The sequence below is a fragment of the Scylla paramamosain genome, chromosome 39 (genome assembly GCF_035594125.1).
Source record: "Scylla paramamosain isolate STU-SP2022 chromosome 39, ASM3559412v1, whole genome shotgun sequence".
Lineage (NCBI taxonomy): Eukaryota > Metazoa > Arthropoda > Malacostraca > Decapoda > Portunidae > Scylla > Scylla paramamosain.
In genome coordinates this window covers 7,523,178-7,550,740 of record NC_087189.1, presented here as the reverse complement: position 1 = coordinate 7,550,740, position 27,563 = coordinate 7,523,178, and the positions used below count along the sequence as shown (strand labels likewise).

Genomic DNA, 27,563 nt, shown 5'->3' with positions numbered 1-27,563 from the left:
TTGAAGGAGCCCAATGGAGAAGAGAAGGTAACAGCATAAGCAGAAGGATTAGAGGTTAGGAAAAGGTCAAGAATATTGGGCGTATCTCCAAGACAGTCAAGAATACGAATAGGGTGTTGCACCAATTGCTCTAGGTCATGGAGGATAAGCAAAGTTGAAAACTAATTCACCAGGATGCTCAGTGAAGGGAGAGGAAAGCTAAAGCTGGTGATGAACATTGAAGTCTCCAAGAATGGAGATCTTCACAAAAGGGAAGAGAGTCAGAATGTGCTCCACTTTGGAAGTTAAGTAGTCAAAGAATTTCTTATAGTCTTATAGTCAGAGGAGTTAGGTGAGAAGTATACAGCACAGATAAATTTAGTTTGAGAGTGACTGTAGTCATAGCCAGATGGTGGATAACTCATAAGATTCAAGAACATGGGCATGAGATCAAGTTAAGTCGTTGCACACATAAACGCAACATCCAGCTCTGGATTGAAAATGAGAAAAGAGAAAATAGGAGGGAATAGAAAATGGGCTACTGTCAGTTGTCTCAGACACCTGTGTTTCAGTGAAGGAAAGAAGTTTTAGTAGAGAAGAGGTGGTGTTTTACAGATTGAAAATTAGATCTAAGACTGTGAATGTTGCAGGAGTTAATGAAGACAAAGTTAAAGGGATGTGTCAGGACACTTAGGCTCAATATCAGAAGAGTAATCCAACCTGGGGACATTTGTGGTCCCCTCCCCAGATGGGGACTCCAAGGCTGGTGTAGGAGTCACCATGATAATTATAAAGTACACGAGACTTACCTCAGGTCAGTTGAAGTGTGCTTGTAATTTTACGAGGCAAATCACCTCTGCATGAGGGGAGTTTACACATGAAATACGCTGCACTGTGCCACACCTTCAACGATCACCCACATGACATAAACTAATAATTACTGTGCAAAAAGGTACGATAAGTTGTACTCATAAGCTAGAGGGGAGGAAGTGGAGGGCATGTGAAGGCCCCCCTCAACCAGAGGTGATTTGCCTTGTAAAATTACAAGCACAATTCAACTGACCTGAGGTAAGTCTCGTGTACTTTATAATTTTACCCCGTCAAATCGTCTGCTGAATTGAGCTTTCCCATGAGGCTTTGAAACCATGTGGGTGTTGTGCCTGTTATGAATTGTCTGAGCATAAAGACTGGAATGTTGAATGATTAAAATATTATTGCACAACAGTAACCTTTATGGTACATATTAGTACAGTGGTCAGATTATTTTCTGTGTAAATCACAATTTTGTACCTTGTCACTCTGTCCACCTAAGTACACATGTGGACCTTCTACCTTTGCAAGCATTTGCACAAGTAAAAAAGAAACTTAACATCCTAATATGCCGTACCAGTTTGGTAGTTTTCAATATGCAGAACATGTGCATAAAGTAACACAAAATTAATCTCTGATTGCATTTAGTAAAGCATAATAGATCCTAACATGTATGTTGGCATCTAAAAGAAAAAAAGAAAGGAAACACAATACTTATTCCAGAACCAAATTCTGAAAATGGTCTATTGCCCTAATATCTTTGCCATAATATTTAGCAAATGTACTCTCCCCTGACCATCCTGCTTTGCCATGATACAAGCAATTGGGACTGCCATGGCCTTGGCTTTCGATGCTGCGGCTGGCTGAACACTGCCAACTGTGAATTTAGCTGTGTCCACCCCGTCAAAGCATAGTCTTGATCCAACAGGCAATGGTGTCTTTAGTAACCTCTTTGTGTGGTTTGATAAAACTGATGAGTAAACTGTCTGTTTTCCATAAAATCCCCTGTCTAAGTTTCTCAGTCTTTGTAAGGTGATATTTCACATACACACAGGCTAGTATCCCTGGAGTAAGCCTGAAATTGTATTGTACAGATGTTAAAATGTGGTCTGCATTGCTTAATTTTACACTCAGTTGAACTGAAATGGAGTCTTGCTCAATGTGGATACCATTAATAACTAATAAGTGTAAGCTTTGTACTCTGGCAGCTTGGGTCAGCGCCATTAACATGACAAGTTTTAATGTTAAATCCTTAAGAGACAAAGTGTGTAATGGGTAATGGGTTGAACATCCCAGATCTTAGTGTATCTGGGTAAGGGTGGTCTCAGATCAAATACCCCTTTCATAAGTCTGATAGCCAACAGGTGTTTCCCTGCACTGCAGCTATTCACTATGATGCCTAGTGAAGAGAGGGCACTTCTTGCTGTGTTGACAGATTCATAACCCACGTTCCTGTGAAAGTTTCAGACAAGAAATTTATGATGTTGGATACAGTGGGATTAAAGGGATTGATGTTCCATCTATTACAAAACTGTGACCATCTCCTAATATGTAGCATTGTTTCCCTGTACTTGGTTTCCATGAGGCTAGGATGATATCCGCCCCACTGATATTTCTTGTTCTCACAATTGCTCCCTGACAGTAGGCATGCCATCAGTCATGTGTGATGCACGAGCGGGTGCTCCTTGGCAGATGATGGGTATATGAGAACCTCTTTCTTCTTCATTATTAGTCAAGGGTGAACAACCAACATCCTGAGCAACGTGCCCATCCATGGCTGTGACATCCACAGGGGAACAACCATCCACCCCCTTGCCTCTTCTGCTCTCATCTTTTGCAGGCACCTAGTAATTAATTAAAATGGAGGAAAGATGTAAGATAGCTTGAACCTTGTCCAGTGAAGTGAAAATGCATCAAGGTGTTCTGCTTCCAGATCTGGTTTCCAGGAGCAAAATGAAGCTATTTGCTTATTAAGGCTAGATGCAAACAAGTCAATAACTGGAGTACCAAAGACCCCACACAACTGGCGAAAGATGTGTACATTAAGTTTCCACTCGTGCCTATTGTTAATTATACGCGATGCCGTGTCAGCCAGCATGTTCTTTCCTGGGATATGTGAACATGTGACCCAGGTATCATAAATGACACACCAATCCCAGATTGTGGTGGCAATATCATTACAAATTGGTGACTTTGTACCACCCATCTCATTCACATAAGTCATTGCAGTGGTGTTATCACAAAAAACTTTAATGTGTTTCCCTTTAAGGTCAAGTCTGAACGTTTGAAGTACAAATAAAATAGCTTTAAGTTCAAGAGCGTTGATATGCAGTAACTTTTCCTCCACAGACCAACTACCACACATAGATTGATGGTTAAGATGGCCCCCCAACTTAGGTTGGAGGCATCAATATACAGATTTATATCAGTGCCTGTTCTGAGAATTTTCCTATCTTGTGTTGAGATATTATTAATCCACCATTGTATGTCTGTATTGTCTGTCTTCTGTAATAGTCATCCATCTCTCAAAATTACCATTTTCAACCTGCACAGCCATTATTTTTTCTGTTTCTAACTACCTATAATGCAGCTTACCCAGTTCTACTGCTAGAAAGGCAGCGACCAGACCAGTAACCCCAGCTACCTCCTGGATGTTAACTTTACTTTTACTCATGAGTTCCCTACATATATGAGTAGTTTTAAGTATGCTGCATTCTGGTAAGGAAATAGTCATAGAATTAGTGTCAATAACATTCCCCAAATATTCAATGTTTCTTGTGCGGATCAACACAGACTTTTCTTTCTTAATGCAAAACCCCAGCTTCTGTAAAATATCAGTTGTGTTTCTTATACATGCAAGGCATCCTGACCAAGATTTATTACAAATCATAGTATCATCAATGAAACTAGTAATATAATAAATAACCTTCTTCCCTCAGTGTTGCAAAAACTGGTTTCATCAACTTGGTGAAAATTCTTGGGCCCTCTGAAATACCACTGGCGAGACATGTGAACTGATAAACAATGTTATTCCATTTAAAATATAAGAATTTTTGTTGTTGTTCTGCAATCTTAACTGAGTAGTATGCATGTCTAAGGTCAACTGAAGCTAATTAGTCCTCTGCATTGATAAGTCTAATGGCTTGTTCAGAGTTTTCCATTTTGAAATGTTCATAGGGGATGTGGTTGTTAAGTTCTTTTAAGTTGAGTACCATCCTATACCTAGCATTCTTTTTCTGCCTAAGGAAAATGGGAGAAATAATTTGTTCCTCCTTCCTCTGTGTAATCACAATGACCTTGAGTTCCAAAAGTTTGTTGATTTCCTCACTAATAATAAGTTGTTCCTCTAAATTAAACTTATATGCTAGCTTCCCTGATAATAAATGTCCAATTTCATTTATATCTATATCCAGGTAGTAATGTTGCACAATGTCCAGAATTACTGGGTCCTTAGTAATTTGTTGCCACTCTTTTATGTGGTTGTGAAGTCTACCTGCTTCAAAGGTGTCACTAAACTTAGTTATTGCTGGCCCTTGGCATTTTTTGAGTCTGTGTCCTGCCATGCCAAGTGTTGCCGCTGGTCACCCCTGAAGCCCAACCTCTGCAGTCCATAAGGCTGGAACCTTAATAAGTAGTTCCTGTGTGTAGTTTTCCCTCAGAAGCCTCTTGACCTGCCACTGATGAATTTCCATGTGTTGGGGTTTTCTTGGCTGAGAACTTGTTTTTCAGTTTTTCTGTGTCCTCAGTTTGCTTGGCACACTGAGAGACGTCATCGCCAAACAGAAATCGTGACACCTGCACTATATCAGAACACAGATGTAAATATTTTGGGTTGATTTCATGCCTCATAATGAAACACCTCACCAAGTTAGTCCTGTGGTTGGCATGACCAAGCAGTGCCAAGGTACCATTAATCATACCTACTTCCTGCGCAACCACAGGGTGACCATCATCCCGTACAACTTTATCAAGAGCTGAGTAACTTAGTTATAATGGTACCTGCTTTAAGAATGTCGGCACTTACTTCTTTGAGGCAGAAGTTTGCCTTCTTTGTGTCTGTTTTTAAGGCTCCCAAGATCTGTGGGTTGCACTCCACAGGAGCAAGTGTGGGACAATTGTTGGATCATCTGGTGACCACATCCTCAGAGATGGCCTTGTAGTCCTCATCCAGCATACCTTTGTCAAACAGGAAGTTAATCTTTCTGTCTTTCTGCCTTTCTGTTGACAACCCTAAATGTCTTGACACCCCCCTCAACTTTTTCTTCATTATCTTCTGCAAAATTCACAGTCTAAGATCTAATTTTCAATCTTTAAAAAAAAATAAGATAAAAAAAAAAACACCACCTCTCCTCTTCTAAACCTCATCTTCTTTTCCTCACTGAAACTCAGGTGTCTGAGGCAACTGGCAGTAGCCCCTTTTCTGTTCCCTCCTACTTTCTCTATCCTCATTTTCGATCCAGAGCTGGATGCTGCATTTATGTGCGCAATGACTTAACCTGCTCTCACGCCCACACTCTTGAATCTTCCGAGTTTTCTACCATCTGGCTACGACTACAGAGTCACTCTCAAACTAAATTTATCTGTGCTGTATACCTCTCACCTAACTCCTTTGACTATAAGAAATTCTTTGACTGCTTAACTTCCAATGTGGAGCACATTCTGACTTGTCCCTTTTGCAGAGATCTCCATTCTTGGAGACTTCAATGTTCACCACCAGCTGTAGCTTTCCTCTCCCTTCACTGACCATCCTGGTGAATTAGCCTTCAACTTTGCTATCCTCCACGACCTAGAGCAATTGGTGCAACACCCTACTCGTATTCCTGACCATCTTGGAGATACGCCCAACATTCTTGACCTTTTCCTGATCTCTAATCCTTCTGCTTATGCTGTCACCCTTTCTTCTCCGTTGGACTCCTCCGATCACAATCTCATATCTGCATCTTGTCCTATCACTCCAGTCCCTCCTCAGGATTCCCCTAAGCGAAGGTGCCTCTGGCATTTTGCCTCTGCTAGTTGGGGGGACCTGAGGAGGTATTTTGCTGATTTTTCTTGGAATGATTACTGCTTCTGTGTCAGAGACCCGTCTTTGTGTGCTGAGCGCATAATAGAGGTGATAGTGTCTGGCATGGAGGCATACATTCCTCACTCTTTTTCTCCACCTAAACCTTCTAAACCTTGGTTTAACACAGCTTGTTCTCATGCTATACATGATAGAGAGGTGGCCCACAAAAGGTACTTAAACCTTCCATCAACAGAATCTCATGCACTTTATATTTCTGCCTGGAACCATGCCAAGTCTGTTCTCCAACTAGCCAAAAACTCATTCATTAACAGAAAGTGTCAAAACCTTTCAAGATCTAACTTCCCTCATGACTTCCGGCATCTAGCCAAAAATATCTCCAATAACTTTGCTTCTTTTTTCCCTCCTTTGTTTCAACCAGATGGCACCACTGCTATCACATTTATTTCTAAAGCTAAACTCTTTGCTCAAACCTTTGCTAAAAACTCTACCTTGTTCCTCCCTCTCCTCCACCCTCTGACTACTTCATGCCACCTATTAAAATTCTTCGCAATGATGTTTTCCATGCCCTTGCTGGCCTAAACCCTCGAAAGGCTTATGGACCTGATGGGGTCCCTCCTATTCTTCTCCGAAACTGTGCCTCCGTGCTTGCACCTTGCCTAGTCAAACTCTTTCAGCTCTGTCTGTCAACATCTACCTTTCCTTCTTGCTGGAAGTTTGCCTACATTCAACCTGTTTCTAAAAAGGGTGACCGCTCTAATCCCTCAAACTACCATCCTATTGCTTTCATTTCCTGCCTATTAAAAGTTTCTGAATCTATCCTCAACAGGAAGATTCTTAAACATCTATCACTTCACAACATTCTATCTGATCGCCAGTACAGGTTCCGTCAAGGCCGCTCTACTGGTGATCTTCAGGCAATCCTTACTGAGTCTTGGTCATCCTCTTTTAGAGATTTTGGTGAAACTTTTGCTGTTGCCTTGGACATATCAAAAGCTTTTGATAGAGTCTGGCACAAAGCTTTGATTTCCAAACTACCCTCCTACGGCTTCTATCCTTCTCTCTGTAACTTCATCTCAAGTTTCCATTCTGACCGTTCTATTGCTGCTGTGGTAGATGGTCACTGTTCTTCTCCTAAATCTATTAACAGTGGTGTTCCTCAGGGTTCTGTCCTGTCACCCACTCTCTTCTTATTATTCATTAATGATCTTCTAAACCAAACTTCTTGTCCTATCCACTCCTATGCTGATGATACCACCCTGCACTTTTCCATGTCTTTTCATAGATGTCCTACCCTTCAGGAGGTAAACATATCACACAGGGAAGCCACAGAACGCTTGACTTATGATATTTCTAAAATTTCTGATTGGGGCCGAGCAAACTCGGTATTGTTCAATGCCTCAAAAACTCAATTCCTCCATCTATCAACTCGACACAACCTTTCAGACAACTATTCCCTCTTCTTCAGTGACACTCAACTGTCCCTCTCTTCTACACTGAACATCCTCGGTCTGTCTTTTACTTATAATCTGAACTGGAAACTTCACATCTCATCTCTAGCTAAAACAGCTTCTACGAAGTTTGGCATTCTGAGACGTCTCCGCCAGTTTTTCTCACCCCCCCCAGCTGCTAACTCTGTACAAGGGCCTTATCCGTCCATGTATGGAGTATGCTTCACATGTCTGGGGGAGTTCCACTCATACTGCTCTTCTAGACAGGGTGGAATCAAAAGCTTTTCATCTCATCAACTCCTCTCCTCTAACTGACTGTCTCCAGCCTCTCTCTCACCACCGCAATGCTGCATCTCTAGCTGTCTTCTACCGCTATTTTCATGCTAACTGCTCTTCTGATCTTGCTAACTGCATGCCTCCCCTTCTCCTGCAGCCTCGCTGCACAAGACTTTCTTCTTTCTCTCACCCCTATTCTGTCCACCTCTCTAACACAAGAGTTAACCAGTATTCTCAATCATTCATCCCTTTCTCTGGTAAACTCTGGAACTCACTGCCTGCTTCTGTATTTCCATCTTCTTATGACTTGAATTCCTTCAAGAGGGAGGTTTAAAGACAGTTATTCATCAACTTTTGACTACTGCTTTGATCCTTTTATGGGGCTGGCATTTCAGTGGGCATTTTTTTTTATTGGATTTTTGTTACCCTTGGCCAGTGTCCTTACATTAAAAAAAAAAAAAAAAAAAAAAAAAATTTCAGCAATCTGTTGGTCAATGTCTTCTGAAACACTGTCAGTTGACCCCAAAGCCTTAGCACTGTAGAAATACACTTCCCCTTGTGGTTACCTCCCTAATTTCACTGTCCTCACCACTGGAGTCAATGAATCCAGAAAAGGTAGCTGGTGAAGCTGTGTTGTGACCCCAAAAGTACTTGCCCAAAAATTCACCTCAGGTTGGGAGGAAGGTTGTGTGTTGACACTTAGTTTTGCTACCTCACCTTTCAACACCACCAGCTCGTCCAACACTATATGCCAGGAAGGCTCAGAAACTATAGCCTGATTGGAGGAAGCCTGGGGTTGGGCGTGGGATCGAATTGGTTTGTTTACATAGGTCGGTGTATGGCATCGCTGGCAACTTGTATGCCAGCTCCCTTGCTGTGTTGGTGAAGTGCTAGAGCTGCTGTTTCCACCATGGGTATAACACCTCCTCACTCCTTCCCATGAAGACCTGCTGGTGCTCCTCCTGCTGGTGCCATGGCACGAAGCTTCAGGTGGAAGGGCAGTGTGGTCCCTGGAGTAAGACATATCTGCCGACCTGCACACAAGCCAAAAGCTTGTGTTGCCCCATAAATTTTGGCAAAAATAGCTAAGTGGTAGGGCCAACCCATACCATAGCTGTATGGTAGGCCCAACCCATACTACAGAGCCAACCTGAGTAGTGTACCTGCATCACAGGTGACGTGGCCTTAGCTGAGTATAGGGAACACAGAGCTGCAGTGTGGGACGTCTGATTAACGTAGATGTGTTCCAGCAACTGAAGGTGTGGCGTGGTGCAGTGTATCTCATGGGGAAGCTCACCTCAGCAGATGGTGATTTGACGGAGTAAAATTTTGAATTTTCAGTGAAGGTTGTGTGTAATTAGGTGCTTATAGTTTTGTGTGAAGGGAGAGAGTTGTCTTTAGAGGGCAGGCTGTGACTACCCCCTTGTGTTGTGAGACACAAAGGGAAATGTTCAGTGAGGTCACAGATGGGTTTAATTATAAGTTCACAGCACCCTCTGATCCAGTTCTTTAGACCTAATTGAGAGTAATTATCATTTCGGCAGATGCCAACTTCCTCCTCTACTACCTTCCAACCAACCCAAATTGTAAATGTGGGTGTGCTTCATATTTCTATGGCAACTGAAGGGTTGATTCAGAGAGAGAGAGATTTATATTAGAAATTTGATAAGTTACCACTCGCGGGCCTGTCATATATGAGCAATGCGTGTTTTTTAAGCATCAGGAGCGAAGTGGTTCAGAACTGGCCTGATGGTTGTGCTTTATACTTGAAATTCATATTAGACTCCTACCACAAGCTCCTGAGGAACTTGATATAATCAGCTTTAGATCTCCATGTAGTAAATTAATCCTACAAGTCTTCTGCTGTTTATAGGATGAGTTCATCACTGATGATAGTTTTCTTTCTTTTCATTACTTTAATCACATTTTTCTTCAGTAAGTCTTCCATTTTGGGTAAATGTTACATTGAAATGTGTTAGATGCTCATTTAAAATGAGTGGAAAAAAAAAAATGTGAATGGATATGCTTGTATGAATGGGGTCTTAAGTGTAGTAGCTAGACTGAGCTCAATCCACTTGAATCATGGCAATTGTCAAGGACCAGTCAGTATAGGTTTGTGTGTACCCTGAGTATCTTCGTGCAGATCTGAACCCTGGTCATTCCACTTTCTTGCAGATTTGATGCTTTGTATCAAATTTATCAGTGTTTCGAAGTAGGAGGTTGTTAGTACCTGTTATTTTGCATTTCATTTAACAATCAAGTTTACATTTAATATTAGTGGACTTTAAGTTTTTTGCAAAAGTGTTTTAAAGCCACAGTATGTCAGAGATCCATTGATGAATCTATATTACATGACTGATTGGTTCTGCCAAATCATTTATCTGGGAAGGCTTTGAAGCAAAGATGGCTCATAATTATGTTATGACTTCATGAAATCTTCACTCACCACAATGTCATATATCATGAACCTACAAGGAAATGTATATCAAAGAAATAATACATGTGGAAAAATTACATTTGTAATTACTTAAGATCACATGTCCTTTATAAAACAGCATGGAAATGCCTAAATTTTCTTCAGATTTAATATAATCTTTATTGGTTTTACAGATTTGTATAAGAATATTATCTTTTCACTTTCATGTATAATTCCAAGACATTTTCTCTATTTCATCAACATACATAAAATAATACTTTTTTTTTTCTTACTCAACATGAGTATTGCATGCATGTATATGAACTTCACACAAAAGTTAGTAAACTAAAATTATAACTTGTACTTAATTTCTCTGGGAATAACATCTTCCCAACTTTCCTTTCTGAGTGTACAGGTGCCCATCCCTAACCTGTTCTAATCCCTCCTTGTCCACTGTAATTGCATTAATTTAATATATAATGATCACCTTAAACTATGAAAGACTACATGACAAAATCTTCCTAATTTTTGTCCATTCCATCCACCAGTCAGTGTATCTAGAAAACCTTTTTATTCTCATGGATCACTCCTGATTTGTACTCATCATTTAGGCTGAAGGCACCAGGAAAACTCTGTGGATGATGCTTCCCTGTTGGTGCCAAAGCAGTTATTAAAGAAGAGGGTACTGGAGATGCTGGCACAATCCTTTGGATGCAACAGGTGTTAGTGCACTTCAAAAAGCAATTCCAGATGGTGGAATTCTGGCTAGATGGGAAGATCCCTGAGTAGTTAATTTTTTTTATGTTTTCATCATCACCATTGCTTCCTATGGACTCCAGAGAGTATCTCAATATCTCTTTCTCTTGCTGGAGGATTGATTCTGGGATATTGTACACACCATGCTTCACTACACAAGCATTGGCTTGTGTCAATATAACTTATCAAGATACACAAACCACTGAACTTTGTTTCTAGGTGTGGAAACTAATCAAGTCCTTTGTCAACTTCAATAAAACCTCATGATTTTTCTCCAGATCCAATTACAGACCGAATTACCTCATGTAATTGTTTGAATTTAAGAATAATGTCCTGAAATTCATGCTCCTTAAAAGTTCTCCATTCATCATTCCAATGTTTTCCATATTTTTGCATGTCAGCACTGTACAGTTTTGTTGACAGATTTATGAAAAACTGTTCTTTCATATTTGTTTCCAATTTTTCATTTATAGCTTTGGAAACCATATAGTAGAACTCCTCTGAGACCCATTTACTATTATGATTTTTCCAAGGTTCAATTAGTGTGATGGCTATTTTTGAGTTACAAGTCTGTGTGATCAAATCTGCTACTTGTGTAATCTTGTCTGCAATAAAGACTGCTTCACAGCCTTGATGGATATCATTACTGCCTAAAAATAAAATAGTTAAATCATGAGTCCACTGAAGAATCTTGTTCATTCTTGGATCACTTAAAAAATTTCTAGCTGTACCTCCTGGTGCTCTATAAATCTTTACTTCACAGCCATCTAATGCAAAGTGTGTTGGTATTTCTTCATGCCCTACAAAAGCAACTTTCAATACAGATGAATCAGGATTCATACTATCTCCTAAAAGTTGCAGGCACGAGGACTCTGTCCAGTTAGTGGCAGTGCTTGTCCTGTTGTTGCAGCAGCTTCCTCTTAAGGTGAGCTTTTCTGCCTCAACAGACTTGTACAGATTTACCAGCTGTTCCTGTGGTACATGTGTGCGACCCTGAGTCTGGAGCACTTCACAGATGTAGGTCAGGGTGGCAATGACATCCATGTTGAGGCAATGGGATGCCAACTGTGTTACATTAAGGCCACTAAAAAGCTTATGTGGCTCTTGATGCTCTAACAACATTGCTAGCTGCTGCTTTGCTTCCTCCATAATGACCTTCTTGATAATACTTAGTTTACTTTCCCTCAGAAGACTCTGCAGCTTTTCCTGTATTATTTGTAGTAGCATTTTATTATCTTTGTCATTCAAGATGATCAATGGGTTTGTGCCACTTGACTGAAGATCCTTTGCTACCACAAGAATTTGCTTAAGTGGGGCACAAATAGCACCTATCTGATCTTCAAGGAGTAATAAGACCTTCAGTACATCTATCACATCTATTTTGATGCTTTCATTTGAGGCTGTAGTGGAGGACATCTTATCCTCATGATCTTGTGTAGTGCTCTCAACAGTGCTGGGTTTAGTGTGTGTGTTTGCTGGAAAGTTCTTGAAGATATGTGTAATGGTCTCAGAGCTGTTCTGGTCCTCAGTAAGGGTAGTATGGCTTTCCCCTGGTTCACTCTCTGTGTAATTCCCATTGTAGTGAATGTAGAATTCCTTGGCTTGGCTGGAAGCAGCATTATTGGTCATTTGGCTTATTGGCAGCATGGTGTTCAATTTAAGAGTACTCCGGTATGATGGGTCCCCCTGGCTACTGGTAAATAAGGCATTTTTTTTCTGACATCCTGAGGACTCATTGTACCAATTTGGCAGGTCAGTGAAAGTTTTCTTCCTGTTCTCTTTTACCATATTTGGGTCCGAGTGTTTATGTGAATCCTGCTTTTCTTGGGCTTCACTTATTGCTATCTCTGGCCTCCCACTACTCACAGTGATACATTCTTGGCTGGACAGATGGAGCCAATGATCCAGTACTGAAATGTGAGATTTCACTCTTTGCTGTCCTGGCTGCTCCAACTTAGCCTCTTCTGTTGTGATGGTAGAAGTGGGAGATTGTTTGTCTATGGAAATATGGTCTATGATGTTGTGCTTAAAAGTATACTGCTGAGACTCACCATGAATGGTTGACTGGTTTGGTGGACTGGGAAGACACCACTGCTTGTGTTTGTCATACAACTCTTGTTGGCTCATTCTTGATATGTGTGGTGGGCTAGGTGGTTCCCTATTTATTTTCTTGCAACTCTTTTTAGTGCTTTGGCTCAGTCCTTCCCTGCTAAGTTGTACTGCACATGGAGAACTATTAGACAATGTCTCAGTGACCCTTTCTTTGTGCTTATCATCCAACCTTTGCTGGTTCATTCCTGATATTTGTGGAGGGTTCAGTGGGTTTCTATTAATTTTTTTGCAACTTTTCTCTGTGGTCTGGCATGGAAAACTGTTGAGGAGTCTCTCAATAAGCCACTGTTTGTTTTTGTCATACAACTCTTGCTGGTCCATTCTTGATATTTGTGGAGGGCTAGGTGGGTTCCTATTTGTTTTTTTGCAACTCTTTCCTATGTTCTGGTTTTGTCCTTTGTTCCTAGGTTGTATCACACATGGAGAACTGTAGGGCAGTCTGTCAACGAGTTTCTTTACCTGTTTCTTTTTCTTTGTTTCTCTCGATATGTCTGCCACTTTTCTTATAAGACAGTCCTTCACTTCCCAATCCTCCTCAGAGCTTTCACTCCCAGGCAAAGTGCTTCCTGAATAGTCTGATGGGTGCCTCTCCTCATATCTGTGACTCACACTTGAAGTTCTTACTTTTTTGCCTCTTGGATTGGTTTCAGTGAATAGTGTTTTTGTCTCATGCTTCTTTCTCATCCTCTTACTACCCTGTGAAAATCTGTTTTTCCATGTCTTCTTTGATGTTTTCCTCTGCTGAACACCTGAGCTTGAGCTAGAACTAGAAGAAAAGAAAGATGAAGAAGAAGAGGTAGAGAAGGAGGAAAAGGAAGAGGAACAGGAAGAGGAGGAGGAGATGGAGTAAGAGTGATGGGTCCTGGAGGATGGCTGAGGGGAAGGTGGCTTCTGGTTGGCATCCAACAATGCAAGACATTGCTTCCTCTTTAATCTCCATGACTCAATAAAGATCTCTTCTATGCGTTTCTTCCAGAATGAATGCCAGTCATGTGCCATGTTGTACAATGTTGGGTCTCCTCCCAGGGCTAGGATGCTCTGGGTCTTCTTGTCACAAAAAAGACGATATTCTACACCAATGTCTGGGTGGATGCTGGGGTTGGAACGGTACATCTCACATTCCTTCTCATGGATGGACCATAGGGTTCCCAAGGCTTCCTTCACTCTTTTTTTGCTTGTATTCTCCTGCTTTGCTGATTGCATGTGGCCAGCCAATCTGTAGGGAGTGAGAGTAAAGGTCTAAAATCTTTCACCGGAAGCTGAAACTAGTGTTTGGTATGAAACAATCATAGTAATGACCAGAAACTAATGTTTCACTGTAAATCTTTGAATTTAGAATAAATGCATTTGAAATGTCATTGCAAACTACTTTGGGCCAAAGTGATACTGCACTGCTGCTGGTACCCTCCACAATAACCACCAGCTTAGACCACCAAACATGTCATCTCTTAACTCAGAGTTGATTAACCCGTACAGCCCCGCACTATTTGGAGCTTTTTTTCATCTCTATCCCAAGCCCCAATCAATTATTTTTATTGCATAAATCAAATGGAAATTATCTAAAATTAAGGGGAAACGGCATAATAACACTCATCTCGGCTTATTTTTGCCTCTGCGGTGGATGGTTATGGAGTGTGCTACAGTGTGTCCTTCAGCGTGGCCACCAACCTCCCTCATCTTGCATGCCACTCTGACGCTGTATTATTCTTGCTTTAGTAAGCAGTGTGAGTGTTTCTGACTACGTACATGCACAACCCTGTAAGATTTATAAGAATAACTAAATATATACGATTTCTGTCTGTAAATTTATACCCTATGTAGGACAGTATGACTACAGTAATTCCACCAAGCTGCTGGTATCACTGTGTGTGGCTGCCTTTGTCACCATGGGCATGATAGGAGTTTCAGTCTTGACCAGTTCTTCCTGAGCTGGTTCACACTTCTCCCCAGAGGACCAGTAAGACTCGCTAAACTCATGATCAGAGTCAAGAAGCATATTCAAAGTGGTGCAGTGGCAGTCACACACGGCATAAACATTCTTGACAACTGACCAGGATTCTGTCATTGTGGCACATGGGCAGAGTTGCTATTTCTCATTTTTGCCCCAAATTGTTATTTTTTTTTTAACATCCTAATTGTGCAGCTTTATATGCACCCATTAGGTAGAACTTTACAGCAATAGACTCATTAATCTTTTCTCTTGAACATGCAATAGACCTGAAGTTCATTGAGTGAATGGTTTGGGCATGGCAAAGTTTTACCTTCCCACCACCCTGTGTGTCGAGTTCACCATGGCTGTGGCTGGGAGTGGCATGAGTCAAACAACACTCTCTCTCTCTCTCTCTCTCTCTCTCTCTCTCTCTCTCTCTCTCTCTCTCTCTCTCTCTCTCTCTCTCTCTCTCTCTCTCTCTCTCTCAAATACAGAGACAGCTACAATGTGTCCAGTTTGAAATCATTTCGCTACCATAAAAGCAGCATAAGTAAAGGAGGAAGTAGTTGTTGAATGTAGTTGTCAATGGGCCTTTGGTGGACAAATGCAGCAGTGGGGTTGTATGTGTTAAAATCTTATTAGTTTTTTTAAGAGTAAATTTGTCTTTCTGTAATAATGGATACATATGATACTTCCAAGACACATTTTACTATCTAAACAGGTAGCTCATGTGGTGGACAGCAGTGACTTCCTGCTACAAATGATTGTCAATCAGTTTGTAAACAAAGCAATAGAAAGGCTGTGTAAAACCTGATGACATAACTCCTGTTGCTCCAATGAACCCAGTGAAATTTACATGGTTTCATGAAGAATTGCTGCAATATAACAGAACTGAGTAGCTGATGCAGGCTACCAGGTATAAGACTGCAGAAGAGTTGTGATGGTGAAGACAACAGTGTACTCCATGCATTTCTAATTCCCGTTTTATTCTGTTTACTTAATTGTGAGTGTTTGCTGTTTTTTTCTGTTAATTATCTTTTTATCAAAAACAACACTAAAAATCTAGCATTCCGAAATACAGAATATTTAAAAAGCTGGATGTCTTGTTTCAAGATTTTTTAAAGGGACAGTAGACCTACAAACTGAACAAGAGGTAGATATAAAATGATAAAATAATCAAGTGAAAGGAGAACCTACATTAGCTACATTCAGCATTCAGCATTCAGGACTTAACCTATTCCTACCCAAGGTGGCCAGATTTTGAAAAATGAAATACAGGACATCTAAAATAGAGAGGTCTATGGACAATGTACTGGGCATGTGAAGTGCACATCACAAGCTCTAAAAGTACATTCCCATTTGATCTGAAGACATGCTGACAATGTTTTCACAAATCAAGTTTGTCCATGCGATCATGACTGACTCACTGTCTGACTCATTCATGGACCCCTAGTGCCATGCAACCAGCAGAGTTGCTAGTTAGATCTGGCTGGTCCTCTCATATCAAATTTCACTCAGATATTATTGTCTTTGAATTAATATAGCTGTAAAATGTAAAATTTTCTCCAAATTTCATGAAAAGTTTTTTAAATCTTTAAAATATAAGACAAAAGGCATCCTGGGGAGGTCAATATGAAAAATGGGGCAAATGCTTTAAATATGGGACGATCCCATATAATACAGGACATCTGATCAACCAGTTCCTACTGAAAGATCTATATATAGACATTTTGAAAGTAGGACTAAATGTTAATGTGTCTATTCATAAACCTTTGCTTTCATGTGATTACACTAGGATGTAGTAGAGTATATATATACATTATATTCATATTCTTGATTTCTATTATTGAAATTATTCACACAGTTTGTTATTTGGCATCTCAGGTTTGTTCAAATGGAAGGAACTACATGAGTCTTTGGCGAGTCTATATATATAGACATGTATATTCAACTTTGTGCAGAATCTAAATACAGGCATCATGTATTATCAAAATTGCAGCAGAGTCTACACAAATGCTACATGACTTTTGAACAAGTTAAGTTCCAGACAGCCATTTGTAAGTTGTTTTCTTTGGAAGTCATTAATTTATAAAATATTCTGGATGTACATTATCCTTTTGAGTTTTCCAATTGTTTTTTTTTTTTTTTAAGGCCATAGCACTAAACAAAAGGATAACAATGTTTGGGTATTGAAAACAATGGAAACCTCTCATTCGTGATGGCCACCACAACCAACCCCCAAAAGGACCAATGCAGTCTTGCCATTTTTGTTCAATCCACTCCTCTGCTGATGATACCACCCTGCATCTTTCCACATCTTTTCATAGACTTCCAACCCTTCAGAAAGTAAACAGTTCATGCAGGGAACCCACAGAATGCCTGACTTTTGATCTTACTAAAATTTCTGATTGGGGCAGAGCAAATTTAGCTTTGTTCAATGCCTCAAAAACTCAATTCTTCCATCTATCAACTCAACATGACCTTTCAGATAAATATCCCCTCTTCTTCAATGACACTCAACTGTCCTCTTTTACACTGAACATCCTTGGTCTGTCCTTTACTTATTACCTTAGCTGGAAACTTCACATCTCACCTCTAGCTAAAACAGCTTCTATAAAGTTTGGCATTCTGAGTCATCTCCGCCAATTTTTCTCACCTCCCCCAGCAGCTAACTCTGTACAGAAGTCTTATCCGCCCATGTATGGAGTATACTTCATAATCGTGGAGGAGTTCCACTCATACCATTATTTTAGACGGTGGAATCAAAAGCTTTTTGTCTTTTCAATTCCTCTCCTCTAACTGACCATCTTCAGCCTCTTTCTCAGCATGACAATATTGCATCTTTTGCTGTCTTCTATCACTATTTTCATGCTAACTGCTCTTCTGATCTTCCTAACTGCATGCTTCCCCTCCTCTTGCAGCTTCACTGCACAAGACTTTCTTCTTTCTCTCATCCCTGCTCAGTCCACCTCTCTAATGCAAGAGTTAACCAGTATTCTCAGTCATTCATTCCTTTCTCTGGTAAACTCTGGAACTTCCTGCCTGCTTTTATATTTCCTCCTTCCTATGACTTGCACTCTTTCAAGAGGGAGGTTTCAAGACACTTATCCTCTTTTTTTTTTTTTTCTTTTTACCATTCTACCTGACATCTTATGGGAACTGGCAATAAGTGGGCTTTTTTTTTTTTTTGCTCATAACTTTTTTTGCCCATGGCTGGTGGTCACTTTACATAAAAAAAAAAAAAAAGCAGGATCATCTCCTCTGAATATTCAGCAAAGCCAGGATCTGTGATCATCAATGTGTCTGAAGAAGCACAAAAGAAGATAAAAGGTGTTTTTAATCCTTATCCATTAAAGACCTGCTGGAGAGATAAGTATAAACTGTAAATACTTATCTGATATGAAAAAAAGGATAGAAAATGCATCCAATGATATACAGAAACTGACTTTATACACCAGGAAAGCAGTCTTGAAAAGTATTCACAACTTAAAATTTAAACATCTCAAAACATGATTTCTTCACCTTTGAAATCTATCTCCTTAGCCATTTATGCATGAATTTCAATGAAACAAAAACTCAGCTTAAATATCACATACTGTGATATTTAAAAAGAAATTAATGGCATGAAATTTTATAAAAATATTTTTCTGCATTTTTCAAAAATTTTGGCACATCAAAGAAAAATAATTTTGAACAAATAAAACCAGATATAAAAAAAAAATGCTATGACCACAAATCCCAGCTCTTCCCACAACTGCCTTGACTGGACTAACTTCCCCTAAGTCACCCCCTATGTGACTGGATACAGGGCTTAAGATGAGCTACAAGGTCCTGTTTTTTACTCTTGCGCAAATCCTTTCACCACCAGCCATAACATCATATCACACCAATGAGGTCACCAGACTGTTTCTCCCCACCAACAGACAAGGAAATGGTTCCCCACCTACTAACTCCAAGAGCTGGGAAAGAATCACCAGCCACGTTCTAGGGAGAGACTATTACAACAAGCGACAACCACATATAAGGTCAAGGTATAAAACCCTGTTGGACAACCGCCCCCAGTAACAAATCCACAAAGTGTTATATCTCTCTCTGAGTAGTGTTCTTTTCTGCCTGCTAGGCAACAGGCCTTGACAGGGCCTGTGGAGGGAGTAAAGTTTCACTACTCGATAACACTCTTATGGCCCTGTGGCCAAGCACTCTCCAGGAGACTGGACCAACAGTAGCATTTAAAAAAACACATACATACTCGTAGACACAGTGCCCACAAAAAACAGCCAGGAGGGTAATTCACCTCTCACTGTAACAAAGCTTGACTTACACACACATGCAGCCGAGGAGTCACATCCCTGCTATGAAATGCTTTACACTTAACTACACTCCCAGGCAGGCTATTATGGATATTCCTATACTAACCATATAGGCTGGGGCGTATGGCTGATAACTAGCCCATCTAACTGTAAAACCCCCCCCTCCCACCAAGTCTTCTCCATGCGTCTGGCTTCTGATGATATGTCTATCTTGTGTTGTAGCTGAACTATGACTAGACTGTGAGATTGTGGCTTGGAACTGCATCTCAGGCAGTGGGTCATGCTAGAGAAGAGGGGGAGGAACTGGAACACACCCCACCCCACGCCATGCTCGCATTGCCTCCCACTCACAGGCTGCCAACTGGTATAAATAAAACAATTTACTTCTGGAAATTCTAGTGATTAAACTATGGGGGCTGGGTTAATACTGATTACTTTATCGTCAAGGGCAACTCTTCTACTAAATGCTGGTTGAGACTCAGTGAATGAACAAGGGGAAAATTACATGGGGAATATGAGTGACTACGCAGGTAAATATTATACTAAGTGCTGCAAATAGGTTGTGTCAAATTCTCATCCCCAGCCTGTCTCTCCTTTCTCTCCCTCTTTTTTGCCTTCTCCCCATCTTTCTTTCTTCACCCTTCTCTTCATTTTACATCACTGCATGCAACACACTGTTACACCAAAGACCATATAATGACTTTTTCTTCATGTGAAACACATGACTGTACAAAAAAAAAAAAAAAAAAAAAAATATATATATATATATATATATATATATATATATATATATATATATATATATATATATATATATATATATATATATATATATATATATATATATATATAAAGAGATAATAAAAATAATAATTTTGGAGGGAGAAGAGGGAAGGGAAAGACAAGGGGGAGATAGAACTTTTACATGGCAGTTCTTATTTATATAGTGGTCTTGACTTCTGATAATATTTTAATATCAATAATTCTAATATCAATAATAATGATTTTCATTAAATCCCTTCCCCCCCTTAAGAATCTTCAAATTAAAGATAGATTAAAAAACTTTAGAGAGGCAGAAAATTAAGGCAATAGAGATTAGAGCAGTCACCTTTTTTTAGGAACATGCTGAATATAAGCAAATTTGCAATAAGAAGGAAAATATTGATTGACAAAGTTGAAAGAAGTTTGACTCAGCAAGATGTAAGCACAGAGGCACAATTTTGGAGAACAATATGGGGGACCCCATCAGGTCCATGAGCCTTCCAAGGATTATCCTGAGAACACCGAACGTCACCTGATATGAAATGTTTTCAGATGCTTATATATCTCACACATTACTGAAATTTACAATGGATTTTTATTTATTTATCTATTTATTTATTTATTTTTTTGTAATGTTGAACACCTCCATTATCTGTAATTCTGATCTTTTTTTTTTTTTTTATGTAGGAGGGACACTGGTCAAGGGTAAAAAAAAAAAGCCCACTGAGATGCCAGTCCCCAGATAGGATCTGAGGCTGTAGTTAAATACTGAAGGATAGGTGTTTTGAAACCTCATTCTTGAAGGAGTTCAAGTCATAGAAGGGTGGAAATATGAAAGCAGTAGGGAGTTTATCTGAGAAAGGGATGAATGATTAAGAATACTGGTTAATTCTTGCACATTTGAGGATGAACAGAATAGGGATGCGAGAAAAAAGGAAGTCTTGTTCAGTGAGGCTGCAGGAGAAGGGGAGGCATGCAGTTAACAAGATCAGAAAAACAGTTAGTATGAAATAGTGGTAGAAGAAAGCAAGAGATGCAACATTACAGCGATGAAAAACAGGCTGAATATAGTCAGTTAGTGGAGAGGAGTTGATGAAATGAAAAGCTTTTGATTCCACCCTGTCTAAAAAGAGTAGTATCAGTGGAACCCCCACCAGACATGTGAAGCATGGATGGATAAGACCCATGTGCAGAGTTAGCAACTGGAGGAGAAGGAGAAAAACTGGCAGAGGTGTCTCAGAACGTCTAACTTCATAGAAGCTGTTTTAGCTAGAGATGAAATGTGAAGTTTCCAGTTTAGATTATAAGAAAAGGACAGACTAAGGGTGTTCAGTGTAGAAGAGGGGAAAAGTTGAAAGTCATTGAAGAAGAGGGGACAGTTGTCTGGAAGGCTTTGTCAAGTTGACAGATGGAGGAATTGAGTTTTTGAGGCAGTGAACAATACCAAGTTTGCTCTGCCCCATTCAAAAATTTAAGAGAGATCAGAAGTCAGGTGTTCTGTGGCTTTTCTGCGTGAACTGTTTACTTCCTGAAGGGTTGGATGTTTACGAAAAGATGTGGAATTGTGCAGGGTGGTATCATTAGTGTAGAAGTGGATAGGACAAGTTTGGTTTAGATCATTGATGAATAATAGGAAGAGAGTGGGTGACAGGACAGAACCCTGAGGAACACCACTTAATAGATTTAGAACATTGACCATCTATAACAGCAGCAACAGAACGGTCAAAAAGGAAAAATTATATGAAGTTACAGAGAGAAGGATAGAAGCCATAAGAGGGTAGTTTGGAAAACAAAGCTTTGTGGCAGACTCTATCAAAAGTTTTTGATATGTCTAAGGCAACAACAGAAGTCATGAGGAGAGTTAGATCTTGAAAGATTTTGACTTTCTATTAATTAAGGAGTTTTTGGTTACTTGGAGAACAGACTTGGCATGGTTCTGGGAAGAAGATGCCGGTCCCAAATAGCGTCTGAAGTGGTGGTAAAAAATTGAAGGACAAGTGTCTTGAAACCTCCCTCTTGAAGGACTTCAAATCATAGGAAGGTGGAAATACAGAAGCAGGAAGGGAGTTCCAGAGTTTACCAGAGAAGGGGATGAATGATTGGGAATACTGGTTAACTTTTGCATTAGAGGGATGGACAGAATAAGGGTGAGAGAAAGAAGAAAGTCGTGCAGCGAGGCCATGGGAAAAGGGAAGGCATGCAGTTAACAAGATCAGAAGAGCAGTTAGCATGAAAATAGTGGTAGAAGATAGCAAGAGATGCAACATTCCGGTGATGAGAAACAGGCTGAAGACAGTAAGTTAGAGGAGAGGAATTGATGAAAAGAAAAGCTTTTTATTCCACCCTGTCTAAAGGAGTGGTATGAGTGGAACCCTCCCGAGACATGTGAAGCATACTCCATACATGGATGGATAAGGCCTTTGTATAAAGTTAGCAGTTGGGAAGGTGAGAAAAACTGGTGGAAACATCTCAGAACGTCTAACTTCATAGAAGGTGTTTTTGCTAGAGACGAGATGTGAAATTTCCAGTTTAGATTATAAGAAAAGGACAGACCAAGGATGTTCAGTGTAGAAGAAGGGGCCAGCTGAGTGTCATTGAAGAAGAGGGGATAGTTGTCTGGAAGGTTGTGTTGAACTGATAGATGGAGGAATTGAGTTTTTGAGGCACTGGACAATACTAAGTTTGTTCTGCCCCAATCAGAAATTTCAGAGAGATCAGAAGTCAGGCATTCTGTGGCTTCTCTGTGTGAACTGTTTACTTCCTGAAGGGTTGGACATCCGTGAAAAGATGTGGAAAAGTGTAGGGTGGTATCATCAGCATAGGAGTGGATAGGGCAAGAAGTCTGGTTTAAAAGATCACTGATGAATAATAGGACGAGAGTGGGTGACAGGACAGAACCCTGAGGAAGACCACTGTTAACAGATTTAGGGAAAGAACAAAGACCATCTATCACAGGAGCAATAGAATGGTCAGAAGGGAAACTTAAGGTGAAGTTACAGAGAGAAGGATAGAAGCCATAGGAGGGTAGTTTGGAAATCAAAGCTTTGTACCAGACTCTATCAAAAGCTTTTGATATGTCTAAGGCAACAGCAAAAGTTTCACCAAAATCTGTAAAAGAGGATGACTAAGACTCAGTAAGGAAATCCAGAAGATCACCAGTAGAGCACCCCTGACAAAACCCATACTGGCAATTAGATAGAAGGTTGTGAAGTGATACATGTTTAAGAATCTTCCTGTTGAGGATAGATTAAAAAACTTTAGATAGACAGGAAATTAAAGCAATAGGACGGTAGTTTGAGGGATTAGAATGATCACCCTTTTTAAGAACAGGCTGAATGTTGGCAAACTTTCAGCAAGAAGGAAAGGTAGATGTTGACAAAGTTGAAAGAGTTTGACTTGGCAAGGTGCAAGCACGGAGAAACAGTTTCAGAAATGAATAGGAGGGACCCCCATCAGGTCCATAAGTCTTCCGAGGGTTTAGGTCAGTGAGAGCATAGAAAACATCATCGCAAAGAATTTTAATAGGTAGCATGAAGTGGTCAGAGGTTGGAGGAGAGAGAGGAGCAAGCCCTGAATTGTTCAAAGTAGAGTTTTTAGCAAAGGTCTGAGCAGAGTTAAGTTTTAGAGATAGATGTGACAGAAGTGGTGCCATCTGGTTGAAATAAAAGAGGGGAAGAAGAAGCAAAGTTATTAGAGATGTTTTTGGCTAGATGCCATAAGTCACAAAGGTAGTTAGATCTTGAAAGATTTTGACACTTTCTATTAATGACGGAGTTTTTGGCTGGCTGGTGAACAGACTTGGCATGGTTCTGGGCAGAAATATAAAGTGCATGAAATTCCATTGATGGAAGGCTTAACTACCTTTTTTGTCGGCCATCTCTCTATCATATATAGCATGAGAACAGGCTGTGTTAAACCAAGGTTTGGAAGGTTTAGTTCGAGAAAAAGAGTGAGGGATGTGAGCCTCCATGCCAGACACTATCACCTTTGTTATGTGCTCGGCACACAGAGACGGGTCTCTGTTGTGGAAACAGTAGTCATTCCAAGGAAAATCAGCAAAATACCTCCTCAGGTCCCCTCACCTAGCAGAGGCAAAATGCCAGAGGCACCTCCACTTAGGGGGATCCTGAGGAGGGATTGGAGCAATAGGACAAGGTACAGACATGAGATTGTGATCTGAAGAGCCAAATGGAGAAGAGAGGGTAACAGCATAAGCAGAAGGATTAGAGGTTAGGAAAAGGTCAAGAATGTTGGGCGTATCTCCAAGATGGTCAGGAATATGAGTAGGGTGTTGCAACAATTGCTCTAGGTTATGGAGGATAGCAAAGTTGAAGGCTAGTTCACTAGGATGGTCAGTGAAGGGAAAGGAAAGCTACAGATGGTGGTGAACATTGAAGTCTCCAAGAATGGAGATCTCTGCAAAAGGGAAGAGAGTTAGAATATGCTCCACTTTGGAGGTTAAGTAGTCAAAGAATTTCTTATAATCAGAGGAGTTAGGTGAGAGGTATGCAGCACAAATAAATTTAGTTTGAGAGTGACTCTGTAGTTGTAGCCAGATGGTGGAAAACTCAGAAGATTCAAGAGCGTGGGCACAAGAGCAGGTTGTCATTGTGCACATAAATGCAGCATTCAGCTTTAGACTGAAAATGAGGAACTTCTGCAACATGATAGTCGATACCAGAAGAGCAGTCCGACCTGGGTACATTTGTGGTCCTCCCCTAGATGGAGACTCCGAGGTTGGTATAAGAGTCACCATGATAATTTTTAATTTTCGAGTGAATAGTGTGTGTGTAATAAGGTGCTTGTAGTTTTGAGTGAAGGAAGTTGTCTTTAGGGGGCTGGCTGTGACTGCTCCCTTGTGTTGTGAGACACAAAGGGAAACATTCAGTGAGGTCACAGCTGGGTTTAATAAGTTTACAGCACCCTGTGATCCAGTGCTTTAGACCTCACTAAGAGTAATTATTATTTCGGCAGGTGCCTACTGCCTCCTCCTGCCAATCTGAATGGTATTCTATTTACTTTTATTTTGGCAGCCTTCAAATGAACATTTAGTGCTGCAATTTTTCACTGTTATTCAGTTCCTTTCTTACAATGGGTTCCTACAGTAACAAAAGATGTGTAAGTAATATTTCTCAGTCTTTCTTAATAGCTGAATGTCTCATCAAAAAATTTAGTGGATGAAAAACTCTAGTGAGCATTTGTTACTAAGTGGTAATTGTGTTAAAATTAATGACTGTCATCTGTAGATAACGTTGGGCACACTACAACAATTGGGTATATTTTTCCATTAACTCTAACCACCTGCATCTACAGATGCCAAAGGAAACTGAATATTAGAGCTTGTATTTTGACAATTTCTTCACTAGTTTATCTATCATTGACACTTACTCAGTAATGGTACAAGCTAGAATTGGAACTATTAAAGAAAATTGCACTGAGAAATGTTTTCTTGCTGGCTTGAAACATATGAAGATAGAAGGAGATTCACTGGCAATGAGAAGTTTAGAAAGCATTGTAGTTATCCAGCAGAATGATAACAATACTGTTATGCTAGCTTTTACTTCTCATGGAGTTCATCCTGTTACCAAAGTGGACTGAATTGCAGTAATGAACAAAAACCAAACAAAAATCACTAACATGTCCGCAAGCTGTTACATTACATATCAAGTTCATGGCAGGGATAGATAGATTTGATAAAGATCTTCATGGACAGAAAACTGGACTCTGAGAGAAATGGTGCTTTCCTTTGTTTGTATTTGGAAAGGACACAGTGTACATTAATGCTTATAAGATCCATAAGGTTAGAGAAAGTACAAAATTAACATATTACAACTTCCATCACTTTGTTGCACCAGGTTGTGTGGGAACCTACAAAAAAGCACAAAATAGATGTCCAAGTAGTGGTACAGTAGAACAGAGACAATCAAAGAGAAAGGACCATGATATTGATAAATATACAAAGGGGTCCTGAAAGCAAAGTAAGTGTGCAGAGTATCATTTAAGTGAATGCAAATCGGGTGTCAGAAATGCAAAAGTTGTTCTCCATATTCACTGCTGATATGTTTCCATGAAAAATAAGATATTGCAGTACTCAGCATAGGATGACTCTAGTGTGACTAGATCTCATGGTTTTATAATTTTTTTTCATTATTCTTATAATGTGACTATTTCTTTAGTTTTGATGAATTTTGTAATTAAAAGCAATCTGCTGATTTGTGCCAACCTTGTATACCCTACAGAAAGATAAATGATGAGTAGCTATCAAGGAACAGCAATTTTTTTTGGATATTTCCTTTACTGAGTTACACAATTTCTTTAATTTCAAGAAATTTTGCACTTAAAAGTAGTTTTTTTATTTGTGTCATCCTTATATAATGTACTGAAAAGATAATGTTTTTTGCAAAAGCAAAATATTTCATTTAATGAAGGATAAATAAAATGAAGTTTTGCTAATTGTAATGTTGCTTCAATGCACAGCATTACCTACAGGTGACACCATTTTTGTGCATAACCTATCATATATAAATCTCTCTCTCTCTCTCTCTCTCTCTCTCTCTCTCTCTCTCTCTCTCTCTCTCTCTCTCTCTCTCTCTCTCTATATATTATATTATATTATATTATATTATATTACATATATATATATATATATATATATATATATATATATATATATATATATATATATATATATATATATATATATATATATATATATATATATATATATATATATATATATATATATATATACACACACACACACACACACACACACACACACACACACACACATGCACACACAGGGAAGTCCCGTTAAATGAGCATCCATTATACATGAAATAGATAATATGAGATGTGTAAATTAGGAACAATTTTCTGTACATGAGTGCAAAGAACTGATGATATGAGCTTTAGTCTGAGGTGAAAAAATCACATTTCAAAATGCATGCCTTCCTGCACACTCCTAACACATCTGGGCTGTGTAGTGATGTATGATGATTCAGATGTGCAGATATGAGTTTGTGAGCACTGGAAGAGAACTGTGCAACCCTCCCCTGTCCCCTATCTACCATGCATTCCCCCACCATTAACTACACATTGTTGAGTGTTATGCACATTTTATGTTTAATTGATATGAACAAGCACTGAATCAACCAAGGTAGAGTTTTTAGCAAAAATATGAGTGAAGAGTTCAGCTTTAGAGATATATGAGATGGCAGTGGTGCCATCTGGTTGAAATAAAAAAGGGAAAGATGAAGTAAAATTATTAGATATATTTTTGTTGAGGTGCTAGAAGTCACGAAGGAAGTTAGATCTAGAAAGATTTTGATATTTTCTATTGATGAAGTTTCTGGTTAGTTGGAGAACATACTTGGCATGATTCCAGGCAGAAATATTAAATGTATGAGATTCAGGTGATGGAAGGCTCAAGTACCATTTGTGGGTAGCCTCTCTATCATGTATAGCACAAGAACAGGCTGTGTTAAACCAGGGCTTGGAGGGTATGGGGTGAGAGAAAGAGTGAAGAATGTATGTCTCAGTGCCAAATGCTATCACCTCTGTTATGTGCTCGGCACACAGACGGGTTTCTGAAACAGAAGCAGTAGTCATTCCAAGGAAACTCAGAATATCTTCTTAGGCCCCCCCAATTAGCCTTGGGGATCCTGAGGAGGAATTAAAGTGATAGGACAATGGAGAAGACAGGATGACATCATAAGCAGAAGGATTAAAGGTTAGGAAA

The 27,563-nt window shown here is 39.6% G+C and overlaps 1 protein-coding gene across 4 annotated transcripts in view; it reads right to left on the bottom strand.

Moving 5' to 3' along the window:
* Nucleotides 1–10,042: 10,042 nt before the first annotated feature.
* LOC135092143 (uncharacterized) overlaps nt 10,043–27,563 on the bottom strand; it is a 63,569-nt gene continuing 46,048 nt past the window's right edge. For 3 of the 4 annotated variants that reach the window (XM_063990399.1, XM_063990398.1, XM_063990400.1), the window contains one exon: nt 10,043–14,036. In XM_063990399.1, the coding sequence (XP_063846469.1) occupies nt 10,970–14,036 (3,067 nt within the window). In that variant the 3' untranslated portion in view covers nt 10,043–10,969. Of the gene's footprint in view, nt 14,577–27,563 lie in introns of all 4 variants that reach the window. The other variant, XM_063990401.1, reaches the window with a different exon arrangement.